At 37.1% G+C, this 26,073-nt stretch overlaps 9 protein-coding genes, 1 long non-coding RNA gene and 1 pseudogene across 13 annotated transcripts; 6 read left to right on the forward strand and 5 right to left on the reverse strand.

Annotated features, from left to right (window-relative positions):
- The first annotated feature begins 1,258 nt into the window (after window positions 1-1,258).
- Window positions 1,259-2,735, forward strand: LOC104748339 (uncharacterized). The gene has a single exon (XM_010470018.3). It carries the CDS (start codon window positions 1,406-1,408, stop codon window positions 2,633-2,635), a length of 1,230 nt encoding a protein of 409 aa, XP_010468320.2. The 5' UTR covers window positions 1,259-1,405; the 3' UTR covers window positions 2,636-2,735.
- Window positions 2,736-2,911: 176 nt separating this feature from the next.
- On the forward strand, window positions 2,912-4,668 carry LOC104748413 (protein ENDOPLASMIC RETICULUM-ARRESTED PEN3). The gene has a single exon (XM_010470083.3). It carries the CDS (start codon window positions 2,912-2,914, stop codon window positions 4,289-4,291), a length of 1,380 nt encoding a protein of 459 aa, XP_010468385.1. The 3' UTR covers window positions 4,292-4,668.
- Window positions 4,669-5,463: 795 nt separating this feature from the next.
- LOC104748486 (uncharacterized) lies at window positions 5,464-6,201 on the reverse strand. The gene has a single exon (XM_010470138.3). The coding sequence runs from the start codon at window positions 6,062-6,064 to the stop codon at window positions 5,627-5,629; it is 438 nt and encodes a 145-aa protein (XP_010468440.1). The 5' UTR covers window positions 6,065-6,201; the 3' UTR covers window positions 5,464-5,626.
- Window positions 6,202-6,611: 410 nt separating this feature from the next.
- On the forward strand, window positions 6,612-8,762 carry LOC104703902 (MATH domain and coiled-coil domain-containing protein At2g42470-like). Its single transcript, XM_087463632.1, has 4 exons — window positions 6,612-6,727; window positions 6,860-7,229; window positions 7,330-7,743; window positions 8,670-8,762. The coding sequence occupies exons 1-4, from the start codon at window positions 6,618-6,620 to the stop codon at window positions 8,760-8,762; spliced, it is 987 nt and encodes a 328-aa protein (XP_087319758.1). The 5' UTR covers window positions 6,612-6,617.
- Window positions 8,763-9,589: 827 nt separating this feature from the next.
- LOC104748555 (MATH domain and coiled-coil domain-containing protein At2g42470-like) lies at window positions 9,590-10,990 on the forward strand. The gene is made up of 3 exons (XM_087478246.1): window positions 9,590-9,805; window positions 10,008-10,371; window positions 10,448-10,990. Exons 1-3 carry the CDS (start codon window positions 9,690-9,692, stop codon window positions 10,829-10,831), a joined length of 864 nt encoding a protein of 287 aa, XP_087334372.1. The 5' UTR covers window positions 9,590-9,689; the 3' UTR covers window positions 10,832-10,990.
- LOC147949505 (uncharacterized) lies at window positions 10,939-11,416 on the reverse strand. The gene is made up of 2 exons (XR_015574489.1): window positions 11,315-11,416; window positions 10,939-11,204 (listed from the first exon to the last, which is right to left on the reverse strand). It is a non-coding gene; the product is annotated as an uncharacterized LOC147949505 (long non-coding RNA).
- A 759-nt stretch (window positions 11,417-12,175) lies between these two features.
- Window positions 12,176-13,625, forward strand: LOC104748624 (lectin-like). The gene has a single exon (XM_010470248.3). The coding sequence runs from the start codon at window positions 12,358-12,360 to the stop codon at window positions 13,375-13,377; it is 1,020 nt and encodes a 339-aa protein (XP_010468550.1). The 5' UTR covers window positions 12,176-12,357; the 3' UTR covers window positions 13,378-13,625.
- Window positions 13,626-13,906: 281 nt separating this feature from the next.
- Window positions 13,907-18,109, reverse strand: LOC104748687 (pentatricopeptide repeat-containing protein At3g09040, mitochondrial). 4 transcript variants are annotated; one of them, XM_087478025.1, is made up of 4 exons: window positions 17,863-18,109; window positions 14,373-17,724; window positions 14,183-14,292; window positions 13,907-14,094 (listed from the first exon to the last, which is right to left on the reverse strand). In XM_087478025.1, exon 2 carries the CDS (start codon window positions 17,671-17,673, stop codon window positions 14,584-14,586), a length of 3,090 nt encoding a protein of 1,029 aa, XP_087334151.1. In that variant the 5' UTR covers window positions 17,674-17,724; window positions 17,863-18,109; the 3' UTR covers window positions 13,907-14,094; window positions 14,183-14,292; window positions 14,373-14,583. The 4 variants fall into 4 exon arrangements, with proteins under 4 accessions (XP_087334151.1, XP_087334126.1, XP_010468616.2 ...); XM_087478000.1 differs by having other exon boundaries at window positions 14,373-17,732; XM_010470314.3 differs by having other exon boundaries at window positions 14,373-17,881.
- Window positions 18,110-18,410: 301 nt separating this feature from the next.
- LOC104703913 (putative F-box/kelch-repeat protein At3g22730 pseudogene) lies at window positions 18,411-19,617 on the reverse strand (annotated as a pseudogene).
- A 472-nt stretch (window positions 19,618-20,089) lies between these two features.
- LOC104748881 (uncharacterized) lies at window positions 20,090-21,526 on the forward strand. The gene is made up of 2 exons (XM_010470489.3): window positions 20,090-20,617; window positions 20,874-21,526. Exons 1-2 carry the CDS (start codon window positions 20,270-20,272, stop codon window positions 21,303-21,305), a joined length of 780 nt encoding a protein of 259 aa, XP_010468791.1. The 5' UTR covers window positions 20,090-20,269; the 3' UTR covers window positions 21,306-21,526.
- Window positions 21,527-21,675: 149 nt separating this feature from the next.
- LOC104748758 (uncharacterized) lies at window positions 21,676-24,053 on the reverse strand. The gene has a single exon (XM_019245239.2). It carries the CDS (start codon window positions 23,777-23,779, stop codon window positions 21,716-21,718), a length of 2,064 nt encoding a protein of 687 aa, XP_019100784.2. The 5' UTR covers window positions 23,780-24,053; the 3' UTR covers window positions 21,676-21,715.
- Window positions 24,054-26,073: the final 2,020 nt, after the last annotated feature.

Consider the following 26,073-nt stretch of genomic DNA (forward strand, 5'->3'; position numbering starts at 1 on the left):
AAATATGCTCATCTGGTCAATAGCAGTTGTTTGACATTTCCCTATTGTGTCAGAGCCAGAGGGCCAGCAATTTTAAATTATGATTGGCATGATTTGCAACATTCTTAAAACAGAATGATTGATACTTACTGTATTAACTTCTTTTTTTGTCAACTGAAACTTATTAACTTACTAACCATCGGCAATAATGAGATAAGTATAATATTGGGAAAAGATTTGTATGCACCTAACTATGCTTTCAATCGTCAAAGTCAAGATGCTTCCCTAACTTGACAAGTTGTGCGGATGAAAAAAATATATGTAGGACTTATTCAAACATTAAGTTCTAATTCAATTACTTTGTACGAGAAATTATATATTATTAAGGATGGATTAGACAGTTTTGAGAGAAATAATAATAGGAACCCAACAAAATTAAACTGGATATAACAAATGGATCAACTAGGAAAGTGCCTCACACATCTAAACCTTGCCTTTAAGGTGCCTTCCTTCTTAGTTATAGCAACGAAAAAGATAATTCAACGTAATTATTGTTTTATTTATCAGTCAACTATGAAGAACACAAGGCGTTTATCATTCGCGAGAACTTTTAAAAGTAATACTATTGCATTAAAATTCCACAGACAGCCTAATAATAATTATTAACAATAATTTTCAAAAGCTATAAGATTAAGACCATATCAAAAGAAAGATTAATAATTTCCTTGTCCTTACAATAAACAAATTATGAGAAGATTCTAAAGATCATCAACTTGTAATAATAAAAAGATTCAAAATAATGGATAAATCAGCTGTCGTCACTTAATTGATATATCCAAACGAGCCAAAATATTTCAATCCAAAATTCTAACCTCAAAAGTGGAAAAGGGTTTCATCTTTCTAAATTTAAAAAAAAAAAAAAAAAAAAAAAAAAAAAAAAAAAAAAAAAAAAAAAAACTTAAACGAAATCCAAGTTTTTTTTTTTTTTTTTTTTGTTAATAAATATTGATTACAAGCTATATTCAAGCTGGATCCATACTTCAACCGATAAAACAAACCGAATCAAAACCAAACGAAATGAATATGAACAGTCCTAATGGATATAGTCAAAGAGATGATAAAAGAAAAGTCGTCAAGAGATTGAGCCCTTACAAAAAATTAAGCAAAAACTAAATGTGGATATATCCAGATGGTCGTTTTTTTAAGCGTATGGTCCCATTTTAATTACATAATATCATATTGAAACCTACGTCCAAGTCAGCCTTCTTTGGCTGCTTAAGAACTTTTCAAAACTCGACACCTTCTTCAACCCCAAGGAAGCAAGAAAAAAAGGTCACAACATATTATAAGACCCCAAAAAAAAAAAACAAAAACATAAAAGACTTCACTTCTGATTTCTTCTCCTAACTTCTTCCTTTCCAAAAATATGGATCATGAAATAACCAAGAAAATTACGGCCATGTTTGATAACCGGCGGTTAAACCGCTCCGGATCATCACTATTCACAGCGTTTGCTTCCACAGTGGTAGCTCTGATCGTTTTCACGATCATTCTGGTCTCTAATTTATCGGTGGGAGATTACTCGGCGAAGGTGGTGACAATAGAGATCAAGACAGTTGTTCCTTACTTGCCTCTAAGCTCAGAGAAGGATTTAAGTGAAGAGTCCAACCACAACTATTCTATCAAGCAACAAGTCACAGTCAAAGAGGTTAACAATCTTCAAGTTATCGAAGTTTTTGGAGGCAAAGGCGTGTCGGAGAAGTTTCAACAGAGAGCAACAGAGTTTTTGAGAGATGATTGTGAGGTCAACTTCATGATGACATGGATCTCACCAGCGGAAATGTTCTGTAAGAGAGAGGTTTTTTCTGTAGAGAGCGTCTTTAAACATCATCCTCGAGGTTGTTTGACCATTTTATCATCGACAATGGATTCTCCTCAAGGTTTCAGAATCTTGAAACCGTTTCTTGATCGAGGTTACAGAGTTAAGGCGATCACGCCGGATATGCCTTTTCTTCTCAAAGACACAGCCGGAGAATCGTGGCTTGAGGAGATTCAGACCGGTAAAAGAGATCCCGGAAAGATCCCTTTAGCTCAGAATCTGTCAAATCTCATGAGACTCGCGTTTCTGTTCAAATTCGGAGGTGTTTATTTGGACACGGACATGATTGTTCTGAAGAGCTTTAAAACTCTTAGGAACGTGATCGGTGCACAGACCCTCGAACCGGTTTCAAGAAACTGGACAAGGTTGAACAATGCGGTTTTGGTCTTCGACAAGAACCATCCTTTCTTGCTCAAATCCATTGAAGAGTTCGCGTTGACTTTCAACGGAAACGTTTGGGGTCATAACGGACCGTATCTTGTTTCTCGAGTGGCTCGAACCGTGGAAGGAACCAGTGGTTATAACTTCACCATCATGACACCTCCTGCGTTTTATCCAGTGAACTGGATTGAGATTGAGAAGCTATTCAAAGTTCCAAGAACAGAGAAAGATTCTAAGAGAGTCCAAGTCAAGGTTCTTGAGATGCACAAGAGAAGCTATGGATTGCATCTGTGGAATAAGTTTAGCAGCAAATTCGAAATTGAACAAGGAAGTGCCATGGATAAATTGGTTTCAGATCATTGTATAATCTGTGATCGTGTTGTCTCTTCATCCTAAAGACTTCATTATTTATTTTTTCCATTTTGTAAGTTAATTCCATTGTAGAATAGTTTTGTAAATTAACAATGAAACCCTCAACCTTTTTAATTTTCTTCAATTAAAACCCTAATTAAATTTTATGTTTAAGCTGTTAAATATCCAATACTGATTGGCCCAGGCCCATATAAATTGACTTTCATCAGTTATACAAATCATGTTTCTTATTCCCACCCACAGCCCAATTGGCAAAAAACGGTTCAAGCTGAAATCGAACGAAACTCGAACCGGACTGTGATGGTTTCCGATGGCAGCGAGCGAGTGAAGCTCAACGTCGGCGGCGAGATCTTCGAAACCAACGCAACGACCATTCAATCAACTTGTCCAGACTCTCTTCTCGCTGCGCTCTCGACTCCAACATCCCATGGATCGATCCCTGTGTTCATCGATCGTGACCCTGAGATTTTCGCCGTCATTCTCAATCTCCTCCGTACTGGTCGACTCCCAGCTAATTCCTCCGGCGTTTTCTCGAAGCAAGAGCTACTCGATGAGGCTCTGTATTACGGCGTCGAATCACTCCTCCGGTCGGCGATGTTACCGCCGCCGCTTTTAGGTTTCGATGCGTCTCTCGTCACCACAATCGCACCGGCCGCTGACGGAGTTCCGTCTGCTTTAACCGCCACAGCTGGAGACGTCTCTCTCTGGATCGCTCACGGCGGTCAGATCTCCGTCTACGATTGGAGTCTTTGCCACGCTGGAACCGTTCGTACGCATCTCAGTGATATCACATCGATCTGCCGTGTGTGGGGCGAAGCGGCTGCAGTCGGATCTGGATCAGCGTCGGGGCTTCATTTCTACGATCTCTCCGGAGGTCGATACGTCGGATCTACGCACTGGACTGATCCGGAGGATCCGAGAATTCACAAGGCACGCGTCGCCGCGGTTGCTGATTCTGACGGTGGAGTATTCGCGTCCTTTGAGTGTCTGCACAGAGAGAACGGCGTTCTCCAGATCGACAAATCCACTCTCCAAGTCGCCGCCGTGATCGGCCAGCAATCCGGAAGCTCGGCTAAAACCACCGTACCGGAGAAACTACGGTGGCTGCCAACGAACGGTGTTTTGGTAGGATCCGCCGTGCAACGTGGAGCGTTTGGATGCTCCGGTTACATCCGGATTTGGGACCCGAGGTCAAGGAACATAGTTTGGGAAACGAACGAGCCAGGTTCGGGACGAAGCAGTAGGTTCGGAGACGCCTTAGCTGACATGGACGTGGACGTTGAAGACTCGATCATCTTCAAGGTATGTTCTAAGTCAGGAGACCTTGGAATGGTAGACATCCGTAGATTAGGTGAAGATCCATGGGTATATATGTCAGATGAGAATCCTGGTGCGTGGAAGGCCGGGGACGGTGGCGGTTACAGCGCTGTACATTGTTATAGAAAGCAAGTGTTGGCTGCGAGAGGTGGTGCATTAGAGGTATGGTCAAGTGTTAATGAGAAGACGAGTGGTGATCCAATTCGCAGAAGAAACTTTGTAGACAAGGAAGAAGATTCCAAGAGAGGGATGATTTCGAAAATTGAAGCTGGAGGTGATCGGCTCTTTGTTTCTCGGGAATTTATGGAAGGTGTTGAGGTCTGGGAAACTTCTAGTTTCTCAGGGGTAACATCCGTCGAGTAATGGTGTCCCCAAGAACGGAATGGTGATCACGCTCTGTTTTCCCGGAAAATACTTTTGAAACTTTCATGAGAAGTAGCTGAACATCATCAAGATTCAAACTTTATCGGTGTAGAAATCACTAGAAGAGACCTCATCTGTTGTAAATGGATGCATAGATTTTTGTCTTTGTAAAGTTTTTGGGTAGATAATTACAGTCACAAAGTTAACTAATGAATCCATTTTAGAGACAGAAGATAGAAAAAGACTTTGTAGTGTTGACTTAGTGGTCTCGGTAAAAGGAAAAAATCTTACCTTCATCTTCTTCATTGTATCTAATTGATGTCTATTGTTTAACCCCTTTTTTAAGTACTCAATATTATGTCAGCGTAATGATTATGTATCTTTTAGTATTCAAAGCAAGTTTCTGTTGTGTATAGAGAGATAAGCTAAATTCAACTACTCTTTTGTTTTTCTTTCTCAACCTACTCAACCTAATACTCTTCTTTCTTTTTTGATGAAATACCTTTGTGAACAAGACAAAGAATCTTTCTTTATGTCTTTGCTTTCTTGCCAATGTAATAAAAACCTTTTGTTGCAACTTCTGGTAGTGCATTCCACACAAGGTCTTGAGAGGGGAGGAACCCAACATTTTTTAAAATGTAAGTTCTTCCTTGGATTCTTTAGATACTATTTGATACGTTTTGTTTTTGTTAGGTCAGGTTTTGGACCTACAATTTCCGAAACACTTAAAAGGTTTGTCGTGATGATGAAATTAATTTTGTGTTTTTTTTTTGTTGGTCTGAATCATCCTTCTTTTAAGAAAAATATTGGAATTTTCCTTTTGTTTGTTTTGAACAAAGAAATATTATTATGAGGAATGAATGAGGTCAAAAAAGAAGAAAGAGGCAAGTGGGGTTTTCCCATGAGCTTTCTTGTCTATATGGTCCTTTGAAGTCGACCCCTCCTTTTGAATTTTTAGACCTGGCTGGCTTCTCTCTTTTATTCTTTTTTTTTGGTCGGTACATATTAAGGAAATGTGATTATTTTCCCGGTTCATCATATTTAATACTATTAACGTAACTGGTTCACACAGTGGACGTTTTTAAACACATTAGATTAGTGTCATTTTATTTATTTAAATTTTAAATCTATGGTTTGTGATAAATGTTGAATAGAAGATCAAGGAATAACTATTCAAGAACAAAAAAAAAAGTTTCTGAATCCAAAAATAAGAAATTAAAAACATTCCTATACAATGTTCAATGATCAATTCTCTTAACATTACAACAAAAGATCAAAGAGAGTGGGAGCACTATATTCGATTCTCCGACTCAGATCCAAACCGGGTTGGTCAAATCAAGAAGACCACGTTGAGACAGAGTTTGATCTCGACAGAGAAAAAGAAGAGTTCAAGAACTCGATGCAATCTTCAATAGCTTCTGCTCGGTGAGACTCTGTCTCGTTTACGGACTTTGACCTCTTCATATAAATAGTCGAAGAAGAGGACGACGAGGAGTTCGACGAAGGCAACAGAAACGATGACGTTTTTTTATCGGTCGTATTCCTTCTGAAGGATATGAAACGCCACGTTTTGGCGACTCTAGCACCAATACGTTGGATCAATTTCCTCGCTGCCGGCGAGCTCCTAAGACCGAAACTAAGAATCCCGACGAGAACCACCCTTCTCCGGCTGTGATGTGTCGAGTTTAAACCGTCGTGTTTTGGGAATATGGGTTCGTCTGTGGCTTCTGTGTTCGGATTAAAGCTTACTCTTTTGCATGCTCTTCGTGACATTTTTTCTTTTCTTTTTGGGTCTGAAATTGCGATGGAAAGAGAGAGAGAGGAAAGAAGAAAGAGATAGAGAGATGTGTCGAAGACCAAAAATACTAAAGAAGAGACTATTTTATGGGGTGTGTGTGTTTTATATATGACTTATTATGACTTAGAGGGTTCAGTGAAAATGTAAAGAGATGATGATATAGAGGGTTCAGTTTAACAACCTTATTAAAAATTGAAACTTGTAACTCAATTTTCCCACTTTATAATTGTAGTATATCTATGAAATGGATTTATTGGGTTATGTCTGTTTCTTTGGTGGGCTTAGATGATTAAATTTCATGTCCATAGATTACTTATGTCTGTTTCTTTGGTGGGCTTAGAAGTTACATAAGTAATCTATGTAAAATCATATAAGATCTTGTAGAGAAAATCATGTTTCAGATTTTGGAAAGTTGCCTATAATAAGATCTTACGAGTACATTAACATATATATATATATATATATATATATATTAATTTTTGTGAGTCTTTTGGTAGCTTCCAATCCAAGTAAAGTATAGGATCGGCTATGGGGGAGAATCAAAAGGAAACTAGTTTCACGTTTGAGATAGATAACTTCTGGGAGAAAGGAGCTGCTGTGATACGGTCTCCTATATTTTTCTTTTCTTATAATTCATCGTCGTCTTACATGCGACAAGTTTATAAATAACTCGATTCTGTTACTATTGATTAGGTATACAAACCCTAAATTAAGCAGCTAGCGTTTAGTGATTAATCTGTTTCTCTCTATTTATTTTTCTTTATTTAAAGGTTTGTTAAGGTTTATCCCAAAGGATACGGTGATTTTAAAGATCACTTGTCTGTGCACTTCTGCGTTGCGAGACCTAGATCACTCAAAGTTGGATGGAAACGACGAGCTAATCTTTCACTCCTTCTGTTAAATCAATCAGGCAAAGAGCTCTACAGATCGCCAAACGATTGCAACTTGTTCTGCGCTCAGTTCTCAAGATGGGGTACTGATTCAAGGTTCTTGCCTCTTAAAAAGCTTAGAGAAGAGGGGCTTCTGGAGAACAAACTGATTGTTCAAGTCGAAATAAAAGTAGTTGAAATTGTTGATCAAGAGGATGCAACTGACAAGGACATGTTAGATGTCCATGGTTTCCAACTTCTTGATTCTCAGGTATATATCCTTCTTGTTTGGAAATAGTTGGTTTCTTCGTTGTTGTCCCTTAATTTTATGATTAACGTATATAATACTTACATCTTTCTCTCGTTGACAGGTTACTTCAGCGAGTAGGCTTTTCGAGGATCACCCGGACATTGCAGTAAATTTCATACCAAAGATCGCATTGGTGAAGACAGCGTACATGAGTGCCCTCCTCGGTCTTATCAAGACACTGAACAAGCCTCCACATAGCTTCACCGAGACTGAGCTAAAGAAAGCTAAGAGGGAGTTGAATGAGCTAACAAGAGCGGGGTTTAAGCTAGACTGGTTGGACACAAAGCTTGATGAGCTTTCTTTTGATGACAAGGATCAGAAAGCAATTTCTTATGTGGATCCACTGGATGACTGGATCAAATTTTTATTTGTTGATTACTCTTGGAATGAGTGGAAAGTAAGAGTGGGATTCCCTCATCTTCTTCCTAATGGAAAAATAAGACTAATTAAGCTGTCAAATTCATATCGCCTATATGTCTTTAATATTCAAAATAATATACTAACTTTTATCCATTTAGATTATTCGAAACATGTACATTGGAATGCTTATTTTACCTTTGACAATCACGAGAGGTTATTACAGTTGTGATCACCCATACCCAAGATAGGTTTACGAGAAACATAATTAACAAATTTAACATTAACGAGTTGTATTAAGCAAATAATATCTGCTTTCTCCAGATTACAGAAGAGGATATTTACTTTTGGGTCAATTTAGCCTCATAACGTCTTCCTCCTTCACATAAAACAAGAAACACACACTATAGTTCCTCTTCTTCTTGGAAAATAAGGAATTCATCGAATCCTAGAAAATTCCATTTAGAAGGTAGAGAAGTGAGATAGAGAAGAGCTCGTCTCTGTAGCCATTAAGTAAATCAGAGAAGAAATATAGAGAGAGATGTTTTGTTTCTAATATTCATCTGATCAATTTTGTTTTATTTTTCATCTGGATTTTGGTAGTCTTTCTTCCTCTACATCGGTTTTTGAGAGGTTGCCATATCCACAGGCTAACCAAAACTCAAAAGTCTATACAGGTTTGTGACTAATCTTTATTTATATTAATATTTCTTTATCTTATACCAATTCTCTTTAATTTGTTGATTCAGGTTGAAGAAATGAAAGATTAGAGCTCCAATGTTTTAAAGATAAACCAGGAGTAATTATTTGCATGGAAGTTATTCTCACGATGATAAGGTACACAAACATGAAGTTAAACCCAATTAGTTTGTTTATCAATTGTATATCTTCATTTATCTTAATAAAATAATCTGATCCAAACATTTCATAATTTATTTGAGATAGGAGATAGAATTGATTCGAGAACACCAAAAAATTACAGGAAGGAGAGTACGTGTTGTAATTTGAGTTTATTAACTGATGATTACTCATTGACGGTTGCAGATATTACCACCCATCCACGAAGTGCAAAACAAAGGGATAATTCTAGAGATGAGCTTGGAAGATCGAAACTGTGGAGAAGATAAGTGTAGTTAGATTTAAACAAATTTGTATATTTTTACAATTTGCGATAAACTATCTTCCTTATATTTTTTACATGTTTAATAATTTTACAGTTTGTTACGTGTATATTAGAATTTGAGTCCATCAAGTTATACAATATACCCCGGACATATTTAATATACCCGGGCTTGCCCGGGTGATAGTACTAGTTGGATATAAATTATCAGATAGTCTACTATACATAACCTTGAAAGCGATGTTGAATGGAAAACGATGCAAAGAAAAACTTAAGTATAGTAAGTTTACAATATAAATCTTGATCCAAATATGCAATAGAAAAGGAAACCTTATTAAGTTGAGAATGTTGACGAGGCACTTCCCAATTCTTCAAAGAATTCATGTACAAATTAGCACTCGTAACTTAATTATATAGCACTTCACTGGTTTGGTTGTTAGATCATTTTTCAAGAAACCATTGTTTTCAAAAATCCTTGTGTATAAAGTTTAAGACATATATAGTTCGACTCTTTCTTACGGCAAAAATATATAAACGCTACACTTTCATAGATCAAGAAAAAGAAAAACATTAATTTCCATGGATAATGATGATATCATCGATCAGATAGCGTAAATTGGATTAACCTCGGATAACGTCATCTATGTTTTTCTTTTTCTTTTTGGAGAAATTGATCTCCAAAATGTGAAAACGGTACAATTCCGGTTCAATCCCTGGTTTACTATATAACAGAAATTTATTGGGTTAATAATAATCATTATGTAAAGTGTTGGTTTGGTGTGGGCTTTTAACTCCTGTTACACGCGATAAGGGTTACAAGAGGTTCCTTATTTCAGTTGGATTACGATTCTGAAAAGCTTTTCATATATAATAAGATCATACGATGCATATGGGTGAATAGTTTTTGTGAGTCTTTGGCTAGAAACCCTAAAGAATCAGAGGATATGGTGGAGGATCAAAAGGAAACGACGAGTTTCACGTTTGAGATAGATAACTTCTGGGAGAAGGAAGCTGATGTGATACGGTCTCCTATATTCTCCAGCGGTGGTGGCTGCGAATGGTAAACCTATATACGATCTTTAACATGTGTTCTTTTTTTCTTTTTCTTACAACTCATCGTCGATCGTATGTATACATGCGACAATTTTATAAATAACTCGTATCGTATCTGTTATTGATTAGGTATACAAACCCTAAAATTAAGCAGCTAGCGTTTAGTTATTAATCTGTTTCTCTGTTTTTCCTTTTTTCTTTCTTAAAAGGTATGTTGACGTTTATCCCAAAGGATACGGTGCTGTTAAAGATCACTTGTCTGTGCACTTCGGCGTTGCGACTCCTGAATCACTCAGACTTGGATGGAAAAGACGAGCTAATACTTCACTCGTTCTGTTAAATCAATCAGGCAAAGAGCTCTACAGTTCGCCTAAATACTGCTATTTGTTCTGCGCTCAGCTGCTAAAGTGGGGTGATTCAAGGGTTTCCACTCATAAGAAGCTTAAAGAAGAAGGGCTTCTGGAGAATAACAACAAACTGATCGTTCAAGTCGAAATAAAAATAGTTGAGGAAGGGGATATAACTGGGAATGAGATGCTAGATGTCCGTGGTTTCCAAGTTCTTTACTCTCAGGTACCCTTGTTTCTTCTGCTTTTTGGTGATGATTCCCCTTTTTTGATGATTAACATCTTTCTCTCGTTGACTGCAGGTTACTTCAGCGACTCACCTTCTCGAGGATCACCCGGACATTGCAGTAAATTTCATACCAAAGATCCCATTGGTGAAGACAGCGTACATGAGTGCCCTCCTCGCTCTTATCGAGACACTGAACAAGCCTCCAGAAAGCTTCACCGAGACTGAGCTAAAGAAAGCTAAGATGGAGTTGAATGAGCTAACAAGAGCGGGGTTTAAGCTAGACTGGTTGGGTACAAAGCTTGATGAGCTTTCTTTTGATGACAAGGATCAGAAAGCAAATGCTGACGATGGGGATTCACTACTGGAGGACTTGTTAAAGGTTGTTGTTCACTCTTTGAATATGTGGAAAGTAAGAGTGGGATTCTCTCATCTTCTTCTTAGTGAGAAAATCGACTAAAACACGCACATTTTCTTTTGTTTACTTTTATTAATGAAGAGGAAGTTCCAGTTGTTTTCTCAATCTGGAACTGAAGCTGTTAGTTTTAACATGTAATATTCAAAATAATCATCATGACACTGGAATGGTTATATATATATATTTTTTTTACTTTGACAATCACTAGAGGTTATACAGTTGTGATTATTTGAGTAACAATTAGCACAGATGTGTAATTTCGTTCCAAATAACTAATACCGAGATTACTAACGTTTATTGACCCCAGAAGCTTTGGACTCCAATTCGTCTCTGGATTAGGTAGGAAACGAGCTCTGCTTTGGAAGTGGAAGGTTCTCTGCCTTGCTCAGCAAACAGTGTGACACGAAAAACCAACCTGTCCAAACACAAGATGGCATATCTGAAAAAAGATTCCAGCGTTGAACATAAAATCAGTTTACACAACAATCAATTCATAGAAAGCGCGCTAGCTGTATCATATTATACCCTTGCTGCTGCACCGCATATGTTCACCAATGCCTTCAAGTATATGCCTTGGCCATCGCGTGCATATCTTATAGCCCGTAACTCAGAAGCTGACAAAAGCCTGAAAATTTAAATATGCAACAACAAAAAAATTGTCTAAATGCAAGACCACAATAAGCTTTGAAACATGACACCGAATAAAAAATATAATTTATTATTTTATAAATTAATAAAAGTTTTTTTATTAGTTATTAAATTAATTAAAATACCATGACATTTTTTTGTAATATATCCTACGATAGTAGGTTAAACTGTATATAGAGATTATAATGTATCAGACGTAAAACAAATTGTATTAAGCAAATCTTTTCATAATTCAGACGGACTATAGATGTGATAAGTACTCTCTTATGATTAACGGAGCTACACAAGAGAAAATGTAATTATGTTGAATAAAAAAAATCAGAATATGTCATCAAAATGCATATAAACGACAACAACTCGAACACCCACTAAGACAGAGAGAGAGAGAAAGAGGGAAAGTGAGAGAACGAATCAACATCTCTGCTTTCTCATTTACTTTTGGGTCAATTTAGCTTTATAACGTTTCTTCATTCACATAAAACAAGAACACCACAACTTAAAAAAATACTCTCTCTCTTTATTAAAATATGCTTTCATAAAAATTGATTTTTGGGATATTTTTTTATAAATATTGATATTTTGTAAACTTCAAAAAGTAATTATTGAAAATATTTAAAATTTTAAATTGTTATTAGTTTAAAATTAAATAATATCTTTTTAGTCAAAAAAATATATTTAAACTCAGTAATCATTATTTTCTTAAAATATGTAAAAGATATTGTTTTCTAAAATATGTAAAAGATTCGAACTCAATGTTAGAGGGAGTATATTACTATTTCTTCTTGTTGGAAAAAGATGGAATTCATTCTTGATTCCTAGAAAATTCCATTTAGAAGGAGAGGAGAGAGAGAGATAGAGACATACGAGCTAATCTCTATAGCCATTTAAATAAATCAGAGAGAGTTCCAAGTTTTTAAGCTATGGCGATGTTCATCAAAACCTTATCCTTTTTGTTCCTTTTATGCTTTGAGATACTACATGGAACCATGTCTGCAGATGTGAATTCCACCTTTTCTTTCAATGGGTTTGTAAAATCTCCGAGCTTTGACAAGAGTGTTGCTCTGTTCGGAGATTCGAAGCTGGTCAATGACAGTTCTTCGATTCAGCTGACTGACTCAGTGAGTGGAAGCGTGGGACGAGTCTTTTACAGACAACCCATCAATCTTTTCCAAGGTAAAGAGAAGAACTCGAGATCATTCTCGACTCACTTCTCGTTTTCTTCCGTGTCCAGTGAGATTGGTGATGATGTCTTGGCTTTTCTTATGGTTCCAACTAGTTTCGATCTTAGTCTGTTTGGTAAGAGGGATAACAGTTCCTCTGCTTTAGGGTTTCTGTCACAATATGCAAAGAACGAGACAGTTGTTGCTGTTGAGTTTGATATCTCCAAGAGTGGAAACTATGCAAGAGTCTTAATTGGTAGTCCTGAATCTGTCCAAATTATAAACCTTTCGTTTATTGGTGACTTGATGATGAACAATGGAGAGGCTTTAAGCTGTATGATTGATTACGAGGCAAGTTCTAAGAGAATGATGGTTCGATTCAGAAAATCTGGTTCGATAAAGCTGTTTGATCCGTTCTTCTCTTTCTCGGTAGACTTGGCCGAGTTATGGGAAGATAGTCAAGTCACTGTGGGTTTAAGTTCTGCCAATGGAAACTCCTCCAAGTCACATTTTCTACATTCATGGAGCTTTGAGATAAGGCGTCCTCCTCCTATGTGGATGCATTCTGAGCCACTTGAACCGAATAAAGTTTCCACGGAGGAGAAAGAGGGTCGAGAGGGAAGTGAGTGTATATGGAAAATGCTTGGTGCTTTGGTTATGGGTGCAGCTTGTGGATCCTTAGGTGCAATGTTGGCTTTGTATCTCTGGAAGATATGCCGTGTTAGGCGGTCAATGGCGGTGGTTCCAGAGGAATGTGCTATTGAACAAGGCAAGAAGTAGTGACTAATTTGGTTTTGAAAACTTGTCCTGTGTTGTGGTATAAATGTAGGATCTATAAACTGTAGTATCCTTCTTTTATGACTTTTCATATGTAAGATCTAAACTGTGAGAAGATGTAAGCTTATTGATATGTTGCAAAATTAACTTAGTTGTTGATGTTGTTCTCGATCCATTTGGATCATGACTTGTGTTTTTATCATCTTTTCTGTTTCTGGATTGCAATGAAGAATTAGGACCAACTTTGTCTTCTTCTCACTTTGATGTTTTATTGAAACAGAGCAATGTGAACTGAGTACAAAAAAAAGTCTCGTGAACACAGATCAAATGTCTAGAAAACAACCCAGCATTCAAATGTGTCATCAGTTGTCACTTGTCATTTGCTTCTATGTCGCTAATATGTCTCCACCAGAAGAAAGAGACTGATGTATATAGTGAATCTAATCTCAGCATGGGACACAAACAAGAGGAAAGCAGATACTAAAGATCCAAATAAAGTGTTGAAGCTCTGTATCTGGTCACTGTGGAGTAGTTTACTCTAAACATATATTTATCATCTGCTTTTGTTTAAATGCCATTAATGAGTTTGATTTACACATGGTTTCTGATTTGTAAGTTGAAACTACTGGCTGTGGAGGGAGTAAGAGAATCTGTTTATATGTGAATGAATAAGAACCTTGGTTGATGGTTGAATCCTAAGAACACACCATGTCCACGATCCTGCCAACAACAAACAACACTGTATTGATACAGATACAATGTCTGTTCAAACATGAAACTTCTTCCAAAGGAAATTAAATTATATCACCTTTTGTGCTCGCCATGTCAAGTATTTGTACTGTGATTCACTGTTGGCTCTCACCTAAAATGGATCCTTCTGCTCCTTCTCGGAAAGTCATCTCAAGCGTCAAGCCTTACCTGCGGGAAAGAAAACTGATAATTTTTTAGTGTTATATCCTGTAAAACCTTGAGCTTTGGCAGCACGCAAACCCAGTTACCTGATAGTACTCGAGGAACACAGAGATTAAGCCTTGTTTTTCTTGGCTAGATGAAAACTTGGTCCCCATCACCAAAAGGCAAAAGAAACATGGTCGTATGTGTATGCAATATGAGTTCCTACTTTTGTATCTGATTTTGTGAACTGCTGTGGTGATCTTCAGCTCTGTACAAACGGTCAAGAAGCTTCCCACCATTAGTGTTTCCCTGTTGTTACACACAATCAAGAGAAGCTCGTTCCACGGTATCAGGATTGACGATGACATCATCTTTCACCAAATCATAAAGATCTTCAAGGAACATCTCGATTTTTCCTATATCAGGATGAGATTTATCTCCTGCAGCAAAAACATGTGCTTTCTGTCCCACATCAATCCAGCTACATCCAGGTACCTTCTTGACTCCTATGTCTCTCATGGCTTTCCTCAAAGCATTGGCCTTTTCCCAACGCCCCTGTGAGGCATATATATTCGAAAGAAGAACATAAGCTGACGAGTTTTGTGGTTCTAATGCAATGAGCTTCTCAGCAGCAATTTGTCCTCTAATGTCATCTCCATGAATCCTACATGCACCAAGAAGAGATGACCATAGTCTTGCATCTGGTTTCAGGTTTTGTGCTTCAATGAAGTCATCAGCTTCTTGAAGGTATCCCCATCTCCCAAGAAGATCAACCATACAAGCTACGTGATCTACACGCGCTTCAAGACCATATTGACCAATCATCATCTCAAAAATATTTTGTCCTTCTGTTACTTTCCCTGCATGGCTACAGGCTGTAAGAACACCTAGGAAAGTGATTTCATCTGGCATGATATGGGATTGTCTCATGGAATCAAAGATTTTCAGGGCATCATCTGCGTAACCATTTTTCGCACATCCATTGATCAAGGAGTTCCATGGGACAACGTTGCTTCTACGCCTCATTTCAAAGAAAACTTGTGACGAGCTTTTCATGTCCCCGCATTTAGCATACATGTCTATTAGGGTGTTAGAGGTTAACTCGTCCAAGTCATGGGCCAAGTGAAAGATAAGAGAATGGATAGCTCTACCTTCTCTCAAAGAGGAAAGGACGGAACACACTCGAAGAACAGTGACAAATGTTGCCTGGTCAGGTAGAGCACCATCATGACGCATTTCTTTGTAGAACTTCAAAGCCTCCTCATAGAATCCATTCTGACTATGGCCTGACATCATTCCCGTCCAAAGAACAATACTCTTAGGACTTGGTAACTCTGAGAAGAGAGCACAAGCCTCTGCCATTCTACTAGAATTCATGTACATGCCCAAAAGGGAAATCCCTAGATATTCACCTTCAGATGAGAACCCCCTCTTTATAATCTGACCATGAAACTGCGTTCCTAGAGTTAAAATTTCTGGTTTATGACAAGCTTCAACTATGGTGGCAAATGTGATTTCAGATGGGTTAACACCTCTGTTCAGCATTTCTTGAAAGAGAACTACAGATTCTTCTAAGTTGTTCTGAGAATAACCTGCAATCAGAGCATTCATTGACACAACGCTCCACTCAGGCATAGAAGAGAAAACTTTACGTGCATCTTCAATGATTCCACACTTGGAATACATGTCAATGAGCGAGCTGCCAGTATGAAGATCTCTGTCTAAGCCACATTTGACAGAGAGGCAGTGAACCTGTTTCCCTTGATCAAGACCATGGACATTTGTACAAGCCTTAAGTGTACTAGCCAAACATGCTCCATCAGACGCTATACCACACGAATTCATCCTCTTAAACAAGTCGAAAGCTTCACTTTCTTTTTCATCTTGGACATAACTTCCAATTATCGTGTTCCAGGATACATTATCACGATCACACATGCGCTCAAAAATTTGCCTTGCATCTTCAAGAGCTCCGCATTTTGCATACATATCTACTAATGCGTTTCCTACAAATAAGTTTTCTGTTAGCTTCTTCTTGATGATGATCGAGTGAAACTGGCTTCCTATTACTAGATCATGCGATGCAGCACAAGTGCTTAAAAGGCTTGTAAAGGTAAAATCGTCAATGTTATAACCAGAAGATTTCATATCCATAAAAAGTTCCATAACCTTGTGTGCTTCGCCGTTATGTGCATAACCCCTAATCATCGCATTCCACAAGACGTCATTTCTTTCCTCCAAAGCTTCAAATACTTTTGCAGCAGCCTCCATTTTCTCACATTTGGAGTACATGCTAACCAAAGAACTACCAACATATATATTGGAGGCAAGGCCTTGTTTAATAGCCTCTGCATGAACTACCAAACCTAAATCAAGATTTGCTACAATTCCGATGGCACTCAAAACACTTCCTAATGTAGAACGGGTGGATTTAACACCAGAGTTCCTCATATTGAGAAAGTATTCAATAGCCACAGTCTCACACCCTCTTTTCCCATGCCCTGAAATCATTACATTCCACGCGACCACATCTGGGCTTGGCATCTCCCCAAACAAAAGACGTGCATCCTTTAGCTTCCCCAAACTGATGTACGTATATATAACAGTCACAAAAGCTAAATGGTCAGGCTGACGGCCTTCATCACGCATCCTTTCAAAGACTTTAACGGCTTCTTCAGGCAAACCAGCCTTCACATAGCCAGAAAACAAACATGTCCAGCAAACTGTATTAGGATCCACTATCCCATCAAAAACTAGTCGAGCATCACCAATAAGGCCACACTTGGCATACATATCAACTAAAGCCCCTCCACAATACGAGTTACGTTCAAGCCCCATCTTTATCATACAGCAATGAATTAGTCTACCAAACTCAACATTAGTCTCTCTGGCACAGGTTGATAAAACAATCGAAAAAGTGAATTTATTTGGAAAAATCAGATTCTCAAACAATGATACGAAACTCCTCAAGACCTTCCCTGGCTGCCCAAGTTTGGAATACATGGATAGCATAGAGTTCCACGCCGTTACATCTTTTTCAAGAGAGTCGAAGAGCTTCTCAGCATAAAAAACTTCTGAACACTTGGCGTATAAATCCACAATGGCATTGCCTAACCTGACTTCTGAACAGATTCCAAGTATCAAGCTTTTGGAATGGACGGCTTTCCCAGTTCTCAAGGCAAGTGCGAGTCTGTGAGGCATTTCGTCGAACACTTTGCGACTCTTGAATAATTTGCATTGGTCCAGACATATTTCCACGAGACGTTGATGTATCTCATCATGGCTGTGCATAACATCTCCGTTGTAGATTCGTCGACCCAATTCCGTGGAATAACACAAACGACGTACCAAGGAGAAAGAACTGAACTTGGGCGAGGACGGCGTCAAGAGAACTCGAAAATACATGCTTCGACAAAAAATAAGAACCTCGCCGGAGCTAGAACAGAGGTCTCTACTCTACTCCACTTAACCATGAGAAACAAAAAGCATCGAAACGAAAAGAGTAGAGTCGTCGTGAGTAAAAGAATTCGAAAAGCTGGCTGTACTGTAGAGTCGTAAAAAACTTATTAGCAGGGAAAAATAAAAAGATCCAACCTTTTTCGGGTCGACCCGAAAACCCGCCGGTTTTTTTTTGTTAAACTCTGATTAGAAGGCGCGGATATATACTAGAGTTCTTCTCTAGTAGCTTTGCTGATCTGCTAATCTTTGTGCCAAAGAGGTTTGATTAATAATTTTTTGTGTGTGTGTAAGTGTGACTAATCATCCATTTCACATTTCAATAGTTGTGTCATTGAACCGCTCGCTCTGGTTTGTATTTGGAAGAAACGACGGTCTTGAAGTCAAGGTGGATAACACCATTGGATAGAGATAAAGAGCACTCCCCGACAGTGCCATTGTGAGATCATTTCCCTGCATTACTGATTCAGTATCGTGAATTATAAATAGTTTGTCACTTTTAAAAGCAAGCTAACATAAAAGCAGAAAGGGATCGTAAAAGTACCAAAAAGTATTCATTAAATTATTAAAACAACATTGTCTTTGAAATCACTTGCTTATTTTTTTAACTGACAAGTTTCATTCTTCTAGTTGGACTTGAACCAAACTTGGAACATAATTGAAAATAAATGGATACCACTGAAAGATTGTGAAATCCCCTTGAGGAGGATGATTGTATTCACAGACTTTAAATAGCCATAGAGGTTACAACGATGTCCTATATACTTGGAATACATGAAACAATATTAACAATATAAACAACAGAATACCTATATTCTATCAACCACCACTAGAATATGTTTGTAGGTTCGATATAAGTGATTTCTGTATAAGATTCTTCGTCCTCTCTAATAATGTAAACCATGTTTCTGCCGGTCACCAAAATTCCATCACTACACAAGGCCACTTTCTTCTCCTCGACAACTGAAAAACTGAAGAAATATGGAAACCATGCACCGCGGGTGGGTATATCCACTGTAAACGATTTGCTCCACTCCAACACACCTTTAATATCAGTATCAGTTTTATTGGTAACCCACATCGTTAATGTACTATCGCTCTGACTTACCACTGAAAGTTGTTTATCTCCAACAACTGATAGAGCCATCTGACCAACAACCAGAGGAAGGCACATAGGTTTAAATCTCTCTGCTGTAAAGTCAAAACATAGTGAAAATTGATTGCCGTTTGTATCATAAGCAAGCCAGTATCTATTTCCCTTCAGTGAGACGCCAATAAATGATAGCAGAAAGCAGTCGAGAGCGACAATATTATCAACCACCCTCCATGAATCAGAGTTAAAATCATATATTTCAGACCCATTAAGTTGGTATGGTAAGTCATTGTCACGTTTCCAAAACATCAGCATTTTGTAGCTATGGCCGGATTTCGTTTTTTCGTATCCTAGAGCAAACGTAGAGCTCCACTCGTAACTGGTTTTAGGTTGGATCCATCTGGTTTCGCCCAAACACGGGTTCCAAACCACGGGTCTACTATCTTCAGTGATGCATAGCAATAAACCTTCGTAATGAACAACTAAATGTATATCGTCTTCTTCTAAAGTAGAATGAGAATCCTTTAGGCCAAGGTCACCCTTAAACTCTAGAGATGGAGGAGCAATTTTGAGATTGAGGCTCACTGAAAAAACCCTATACTCCTTCAACATGAGAACCATAGACTCCTTTGGTGCTTTACTAAAGTGTTTCTTAGTAAATCTTTGGTTCCATTGTGTGCAAGTAGATCTTAATCGTTTTAAAGATGTGGCTGGAACCCTAGAAAGTATTTCCTCTACCATATCTAAAGGAAGAATTAGGGACATCATCATTTTTTTCTCCCAAGAAATAAGACAGCAACTTGTCTTATATAATGAACAATTCCTCTTCAATTCCAAGTAGTATTTTTCATTTTTCCTTTGTGGATTTACTTTTATAGAATATTTTTACTTTTTCATAATCATAGAATATTCATTATTTGAAAAAAATTAGGAAAATAAATATTTTTGAATAAAATCAGAGTTAAAATCACAGATTTCATTCCTATTTTAGATAAAGATAGTTTATTATTTATATATTATTTTCTTTAAAAAAATCTCTTCAAATATAATCTCTCTTTTTCACAAAAAGTATCATTTTGACAAATTTCACACAAATTAAAAAACATTTGAATTATACATGTTTATTTCTATTTAATATCCGATGCTATAACATTTTTTAATATAATAATAATAATTATTGTTATACTTGTTTTAAAAAGAAATTTTAAAATTAAAGTCTTTAGTTTTGTTATTTGCATTATATATTTTATACTAACCAGACCCGAATTAAAAAGTAAGAGATTCAATCTATAATAGTCTCACAAAAATAGAGTGTTTTGTGCAAATACTTTGAAACTCAATACTGGTTTTGGATAATGCGTAAACTAAAAAAAAAAAAAAAAAAAAACGAGAGGTGGGTTACTCTGAAACGAGCCGAGGACCTCTTCTTCTTCTTCAGTAACATAGAAGAAGATGATGAACACACTTCATGCATTTCAGACAACCTTAACACCAAACTTCCATGTTCTTTTCAATGCCTCGAGGCGTTCCTTTTCCAGACCCCAATTTCTCTGTCTCTCTAAATCGGGAGACGGAGCTTCAGATTCTGATTCTGATCCCGACCCTCCAAAGCCCGAAGGTGATACTCGGAGACAAGAACTCTTAGCTAGGATCGCCATGATTCAGACTTCCAAGGTCCGTTTAACTGATTTCTTGGACGAACGATCAGAGTATCTCACCAAGTTTGCTGAAGAAGCCAGTGCGGAGTTCGACAAGGTTGGAGAAGACGCCATGAAAGACCTTGACGAAGCAAGCACAAGGGTTCGTATAAGTTATAAACGATAACATTTTGAAATCTCGTATGATATGGAAAAGATTGAAACTTTTTGTCCTTCTTGCACAACGCAGTTTTAGAACAGTAGAATGTCTTGTTTCAATGGCATACCTTGATTCTCTGATGCAACTTGATCCATAAGAATTGTCTTCTTTATTGATCCAATTGTGATTTGCTCGATGATCTTGCAGCAACAGAAAGATAGATAAGCTAATCTTGTGTGTTTTCCGGGTTATTGAGCAGATACTGGAGAATATCGAAAGCAAGATGCAAGCTTTTGAGGAATCTGCGGGATTGAACAGATTAGAGATAGAGGAGAACGATAATAAGTTAGCTGACTTTGAGGAGAAGATCCAAGTAGACAGGAATGAAGGATTGTTCTTTAAAAGCTTACGTGACAAAAAACCAGTGGATATGGAGCAAGCTAAAGAGGAAACTGAGAAAATACAAGAGCTTACCAAAGAAAGTGCAGGATCAAAGTCAAGAAGGAATATTTACCTCGGGTTAATTGGGATTGTGGTTCTTGCAATTGCTGATTCCTTCGTTTCTGCACCGGATTGGAGAAAAGTCGCAATTCTTGGAGCTATTCTTATCCCACTGCTCACTCAATTTGTCTACGAGCAGACATTATTATCAGAAGAAGCAGATAAAGGAAAAGGAAACAAGAAAGAATGAACGAGAGACACAGAGAACTGGACTCCAATCGAAAGAGATATATATAGCTTGATGGCATAGACCCAAAGTGGGAAACTTATAACTTTTGGTTTGATACGTCAAGCTACAGTTTTTCTTTTGCATCAACAAATATCAGATCTCGATGATGTTTAACTCGAATCATTCAAACCAATGTGTTTTTGATGTATGTATAATGCTAGTTCATCAGGTGATATAGCTAACTTCATTCTTATCGACTTACTATGATTTACCTCATGTCACTTCCAGGCACGAATACATCAGAATTTAACCTCCGAAACTGAAATCCAGGGTCAGAGCATAATACCTTCTCACGGAAAACTAGCTGAGGTGGTCCAGAGAATTATACAGCAATATACAACAGATTAAGCTTTCCTTTGTTATTCATCACATTAGCAATTCACGACAGCTCGAACAAGTATGTTCCAGGTGACAACAGTTGGGAAAAAGCCATGGTTTCGAGCATCATCAAAGAATTCAATTGCGTCCGACACTCTGTGGCACATACACAGCCCCTTCAGTATAATATTGTAGGAGATAATATCAGGCTGCAAACCCATCTTGTACATGTAACCCCAAATCATTGTGGCTCTGTTGCTGTCTCTAACTTTGAAGAATCCTTCCATCAAAGTGTTGTAAGTAACGAGATTTGCAATGCAATTCCAATGCTCCATATTTGCCATGACAGTCATTGCATCATCAAGTTTCCCAACAGAGCACAGGCGATGAATTAGTATGTTATGAATCCTCACGTCAGGTTCTAGACCAGATTGAAGAAAATGGTGCCACAATTCTAGGGCCAAGTCGATCTTCCTGTCGTGACGAAGACCGTCCAAGAGTACACTATACGTGATCAGATCTGGTTTCCACCCGTTTTCAAGCATTTCTTTCACAAGAGTAGATGCTTCACCAAATTTCCCTGCTTTACATAAAGCATCAATAAGGATATTGTATGATACAACAGTCGGGCGACAACCGTTCTTCCCCATCTCTCTCAGCAAAAGGGAAGCATCACCAAGTCTCGAGTTTCGGATCAAACCACTTATTAATGCATTACAGACATGAGAATTCAGCTCCACGCCTTGCTTACTTATCTCTTTTACCAAATTTGCTGCTTCTTCTAATCTTCTCTCTTTGCACAAACAGTCTATAATTGACGAATATGCATAAACATCCAGATTCCCACCTCTGCTCTTCACATCTTGCATCACCCCCAAGGCTTTATTTACATAACCATTCACGCATAACCCGTGAATAAAAATACCATAAGTTGTCTCGTCAGCTTCGTATCCCTTAGCAGGCATAAGCCTCCAAATCATTGTTGCTTCATCGATCTTCCCACACTCCAACAACCCTTTTATCAAAATGTTATAACTCACTAAGTTAACTGAATTCTTCTGCTCCATAATCCTCCATAACTCCAAACTCTCCTTAATCTTCCCACAGCGGCAAAACCCACCAAGCATAGTATTGTATGTAACCACATCAATAAATGTCTTACTTTCGACCAACTCCTTGAACACACTTTCAGCCTTATCAACATTCCCTCCACCGCACAGCCCATGTATCAAACTACTATACGTATATAAGTCTTTATCTCTCTCATTCTCTTTCATTCTGTCCCATATCTTGAAGCAATCATCTACTCTTCCACATTTGCTCAAACCACTAATCATGATGTTGTGAGTCTTAACATTAGGATAAACAGAAGAGTCCACCAACAGTTTGCCCCACAGCTTCATAGCCATGCTGTGATCTCTTTCCTTAAGAGACCCATCAATTAATATATTATAACACGTAACGTCAGGTGCTAATCCTCTCTCAGACATTTCATCGAACAGTTGCAGTGCATCATCAACTTTTCCAGCTTTCGCAAGATCGTTGATCACAGTGCTGTAACTAAACACATCAGGCTTCAACCCTTCTTTCCACATCCAATCAAGAAACCCTCTCGCTTTCTCGAACTGCTTCATCTTGCATGACATCTTAATCAAAACGTTATACGTCTGCAGAGTTGGCGCCAAACCCGTTGTTTCGAAGTATGCGAACAAGGACTCGACTTTATCCCATTGTTTCGCCTCAACGAACGCATTGAGCAGAGTATTATAAGATCTAACCCCAGGCTCGCACCCAAAAATCTCCACCATTCGTTCGAATACATCAAGAGCTCGATCCGGCATGGAGTTCTTCCCGTAGGTTTTGATAACAGATAAAGCGACATCTTCGTCGCACTTGCATCCTTGTGACCTAATGAGCTCGACGATTCGAGTTACATGATTCACCATCCGCGCCTCTGAGAGACGTCGGAGTATATGGTGGTAGACGACGGCGGAGTGTGCATAGCCTGGATGACGAGTCGCCGAATCGAATAGAGTAAAAGCTGCGCGCGGGTTCTTCTCTGATTTCAAGAGCTTGAGGACGTGTTTGGGTGACAGCGATTTCGGGAACACGACCATGAAACAGAGTTTTCGGTGAAAGTTAGATCTTTTTTAATTTCTCCGGCATGTTTGGGGGTTTAAGCAGCTGCCCTCGTTGGCTAACTCAGAGTAATCGAACTTCTGACTAGCTAGTATACTAATTCGCCGGCAAAGCTGAGAAGATGAAAGAGCCGGGATATTATGGAAGACACTTTTATCCGGCGGTGCCTTAACAGAAGTCCTGAGATTAACAGTGACAAAAAGAAAAAAAAAAAAAAAAACTAATTTATCAATGTTGTGTGTTTAACCCAAAATCAATAAACTAAAATGTACTTTGTTGTTTATTGGGTTTTAACTTTTAAACAAACTAGACTAACAAAATTAGGTTAAGTAGAACCAATAATAGCTTGTTAAAGGCGGTTTATTCCGGTTAAAGTAACAAACAGCTTTTTTCTTCTTTTTTAGATCTAGAAATAATATTATGTTTTTTGTTTTTTAAATATTTTAAATTCAATATTTGCATTGCATCGATGCTTTATGTATATTAGCTATGTTTTAAAAGTTTTTTTTTTTTCATAGATCTAATTCAATATATTTTATATTTCTATGTTTTTGAATTCAATATTTATATAGATTCCTTCTGTAAGAAGAATACTGTAAAGTAATCAACCATAGACGACATTTGAATATGGGGCACGTGCTCTATATTAGTCTTTAAATTTTACCTGGTAATCATTATCAGATTAGAATCTTTAGCCCAGTTTGTAAATGTGCCCAAAATTTAGCCCAGTTCGATTCTCTACCTGCGGTTGTTCTATTGATTTTTTTTTTTTTTTTTAAATTACGTCAGCCATTTTCTTATTCCTTTTTCCTAAGTTCAAAAATATATGCTCTTAGTTCTATTTATATTTTTCTAATTACAGTTTAACTTTTAACAAATTAAATTCATATTTCTTTTATTGTAAAGTAGACATATATTTTAATTTAACAAATGTTAGTAATAAAATTATTAAATGAGTAACATTATACAATATTATCTCTTTTGTAGTAAATTTATCATTCTTAAAATTTTGAATTTGTCTGATATGATTTGATAAGTAATCATAAATATATTACAAATAATGAATTATAAGTTTATAACTACTCATTTTCTAATTAATAAAGTAAATGTGTATCTAATATATGTAATTAAGCATAATCATAAAACAATATAAACAATTCTTTCAAAATGTTTGGCTTATTTTCGATTTCAAGCTTTAAAATATATTTAAAAATACAAAATATACTTAAACATATCAAATCATAATCTCAAAACAAAAAAACAAAAAAAAAAACATTATTTGTTCATGTTTTACGGGGGAGTGACCTATGGCCGGTGGATATTGATGATACCAAACTCTCCATCGTTTAGATAAAAAATCACCAATGGCAGTTGTGGATGAACAAGAACTATAGTCTCTCAGTAAGGATGAGGGAACACAAATGGAGTTAGTTTAGGTGACGATTATGAAATAAAAACATAGACAAACCAACCTGGTCTGACTTTAAACTTTTGCTGCAGCGGGTGTCTTCGAGACACAACGACGATATCGTCTCCTAACTTATACCCTAACGTTCCATCCACGTTCAACAATCACCTGAAACCATATTTTTTAATAAAAATCCAACATAAATAAGAAAAAAACAACTGAGACATGTAAATTGTTTTGGACAATAAATGAATTTTATGAGAAAAAACAAACAAACAAAGAGCCTCATAATTACCATCTCAAACAGTGAAATTTTCTATTTAAGTACATTAATTAAATATAAATTAAAAATATATATTTATTAAATATTATTAATTATGAATTATATAAGCCCTAGACAAAATATTGTTCTAGATCCACCACTCATTGAACATAAGTTGCTCCAAAAGTATTGTATTAGAATGATATGCATAAATGTATTTAGTTTATGTATTTAGCATAAATATTTGGTTTACTAAGAGTGAGAAAAAAAAAAAAAAAAAAAAAAAAAACATGTACTTCGAACTCGACATTTGTAGCAATCGATTATTATCATTTAGACCAAGGATACTCGTTGATGTCTACCAAGGATACTTCTTAATGTCTACCAAATGATAATCCTTTTTGAGATTTCCTTGGAGAAAGTTGGCACTTAAAATTTATAGGAGAAGGTTAGCATTTTTTATTTCTTGAAGAAAGTTGGCATTTGAATTCTGAACCTGAAAGTTAACAAAAACTAACAATTTTTCTAATTACTTTTTTAAAAATGTCTAATACACTAATGGACTCATTTCTGAACTACTGCTATTATTCTCTTTGTAGTTT

This window comes from Camelina sativa, chromosome 1, assembly GCF_030686135.1.
Source record: "Camelina sativa cultivar CO46 ecotype springtype chromosome 1, ASM3068613v1".
Taxonomy (NCBI): Eukaryota; Viridiplantae; Streptophyta; class Magnoliopsida; order Brassicales; family Brassicaceae; genus Camelina; species Camelina sativa.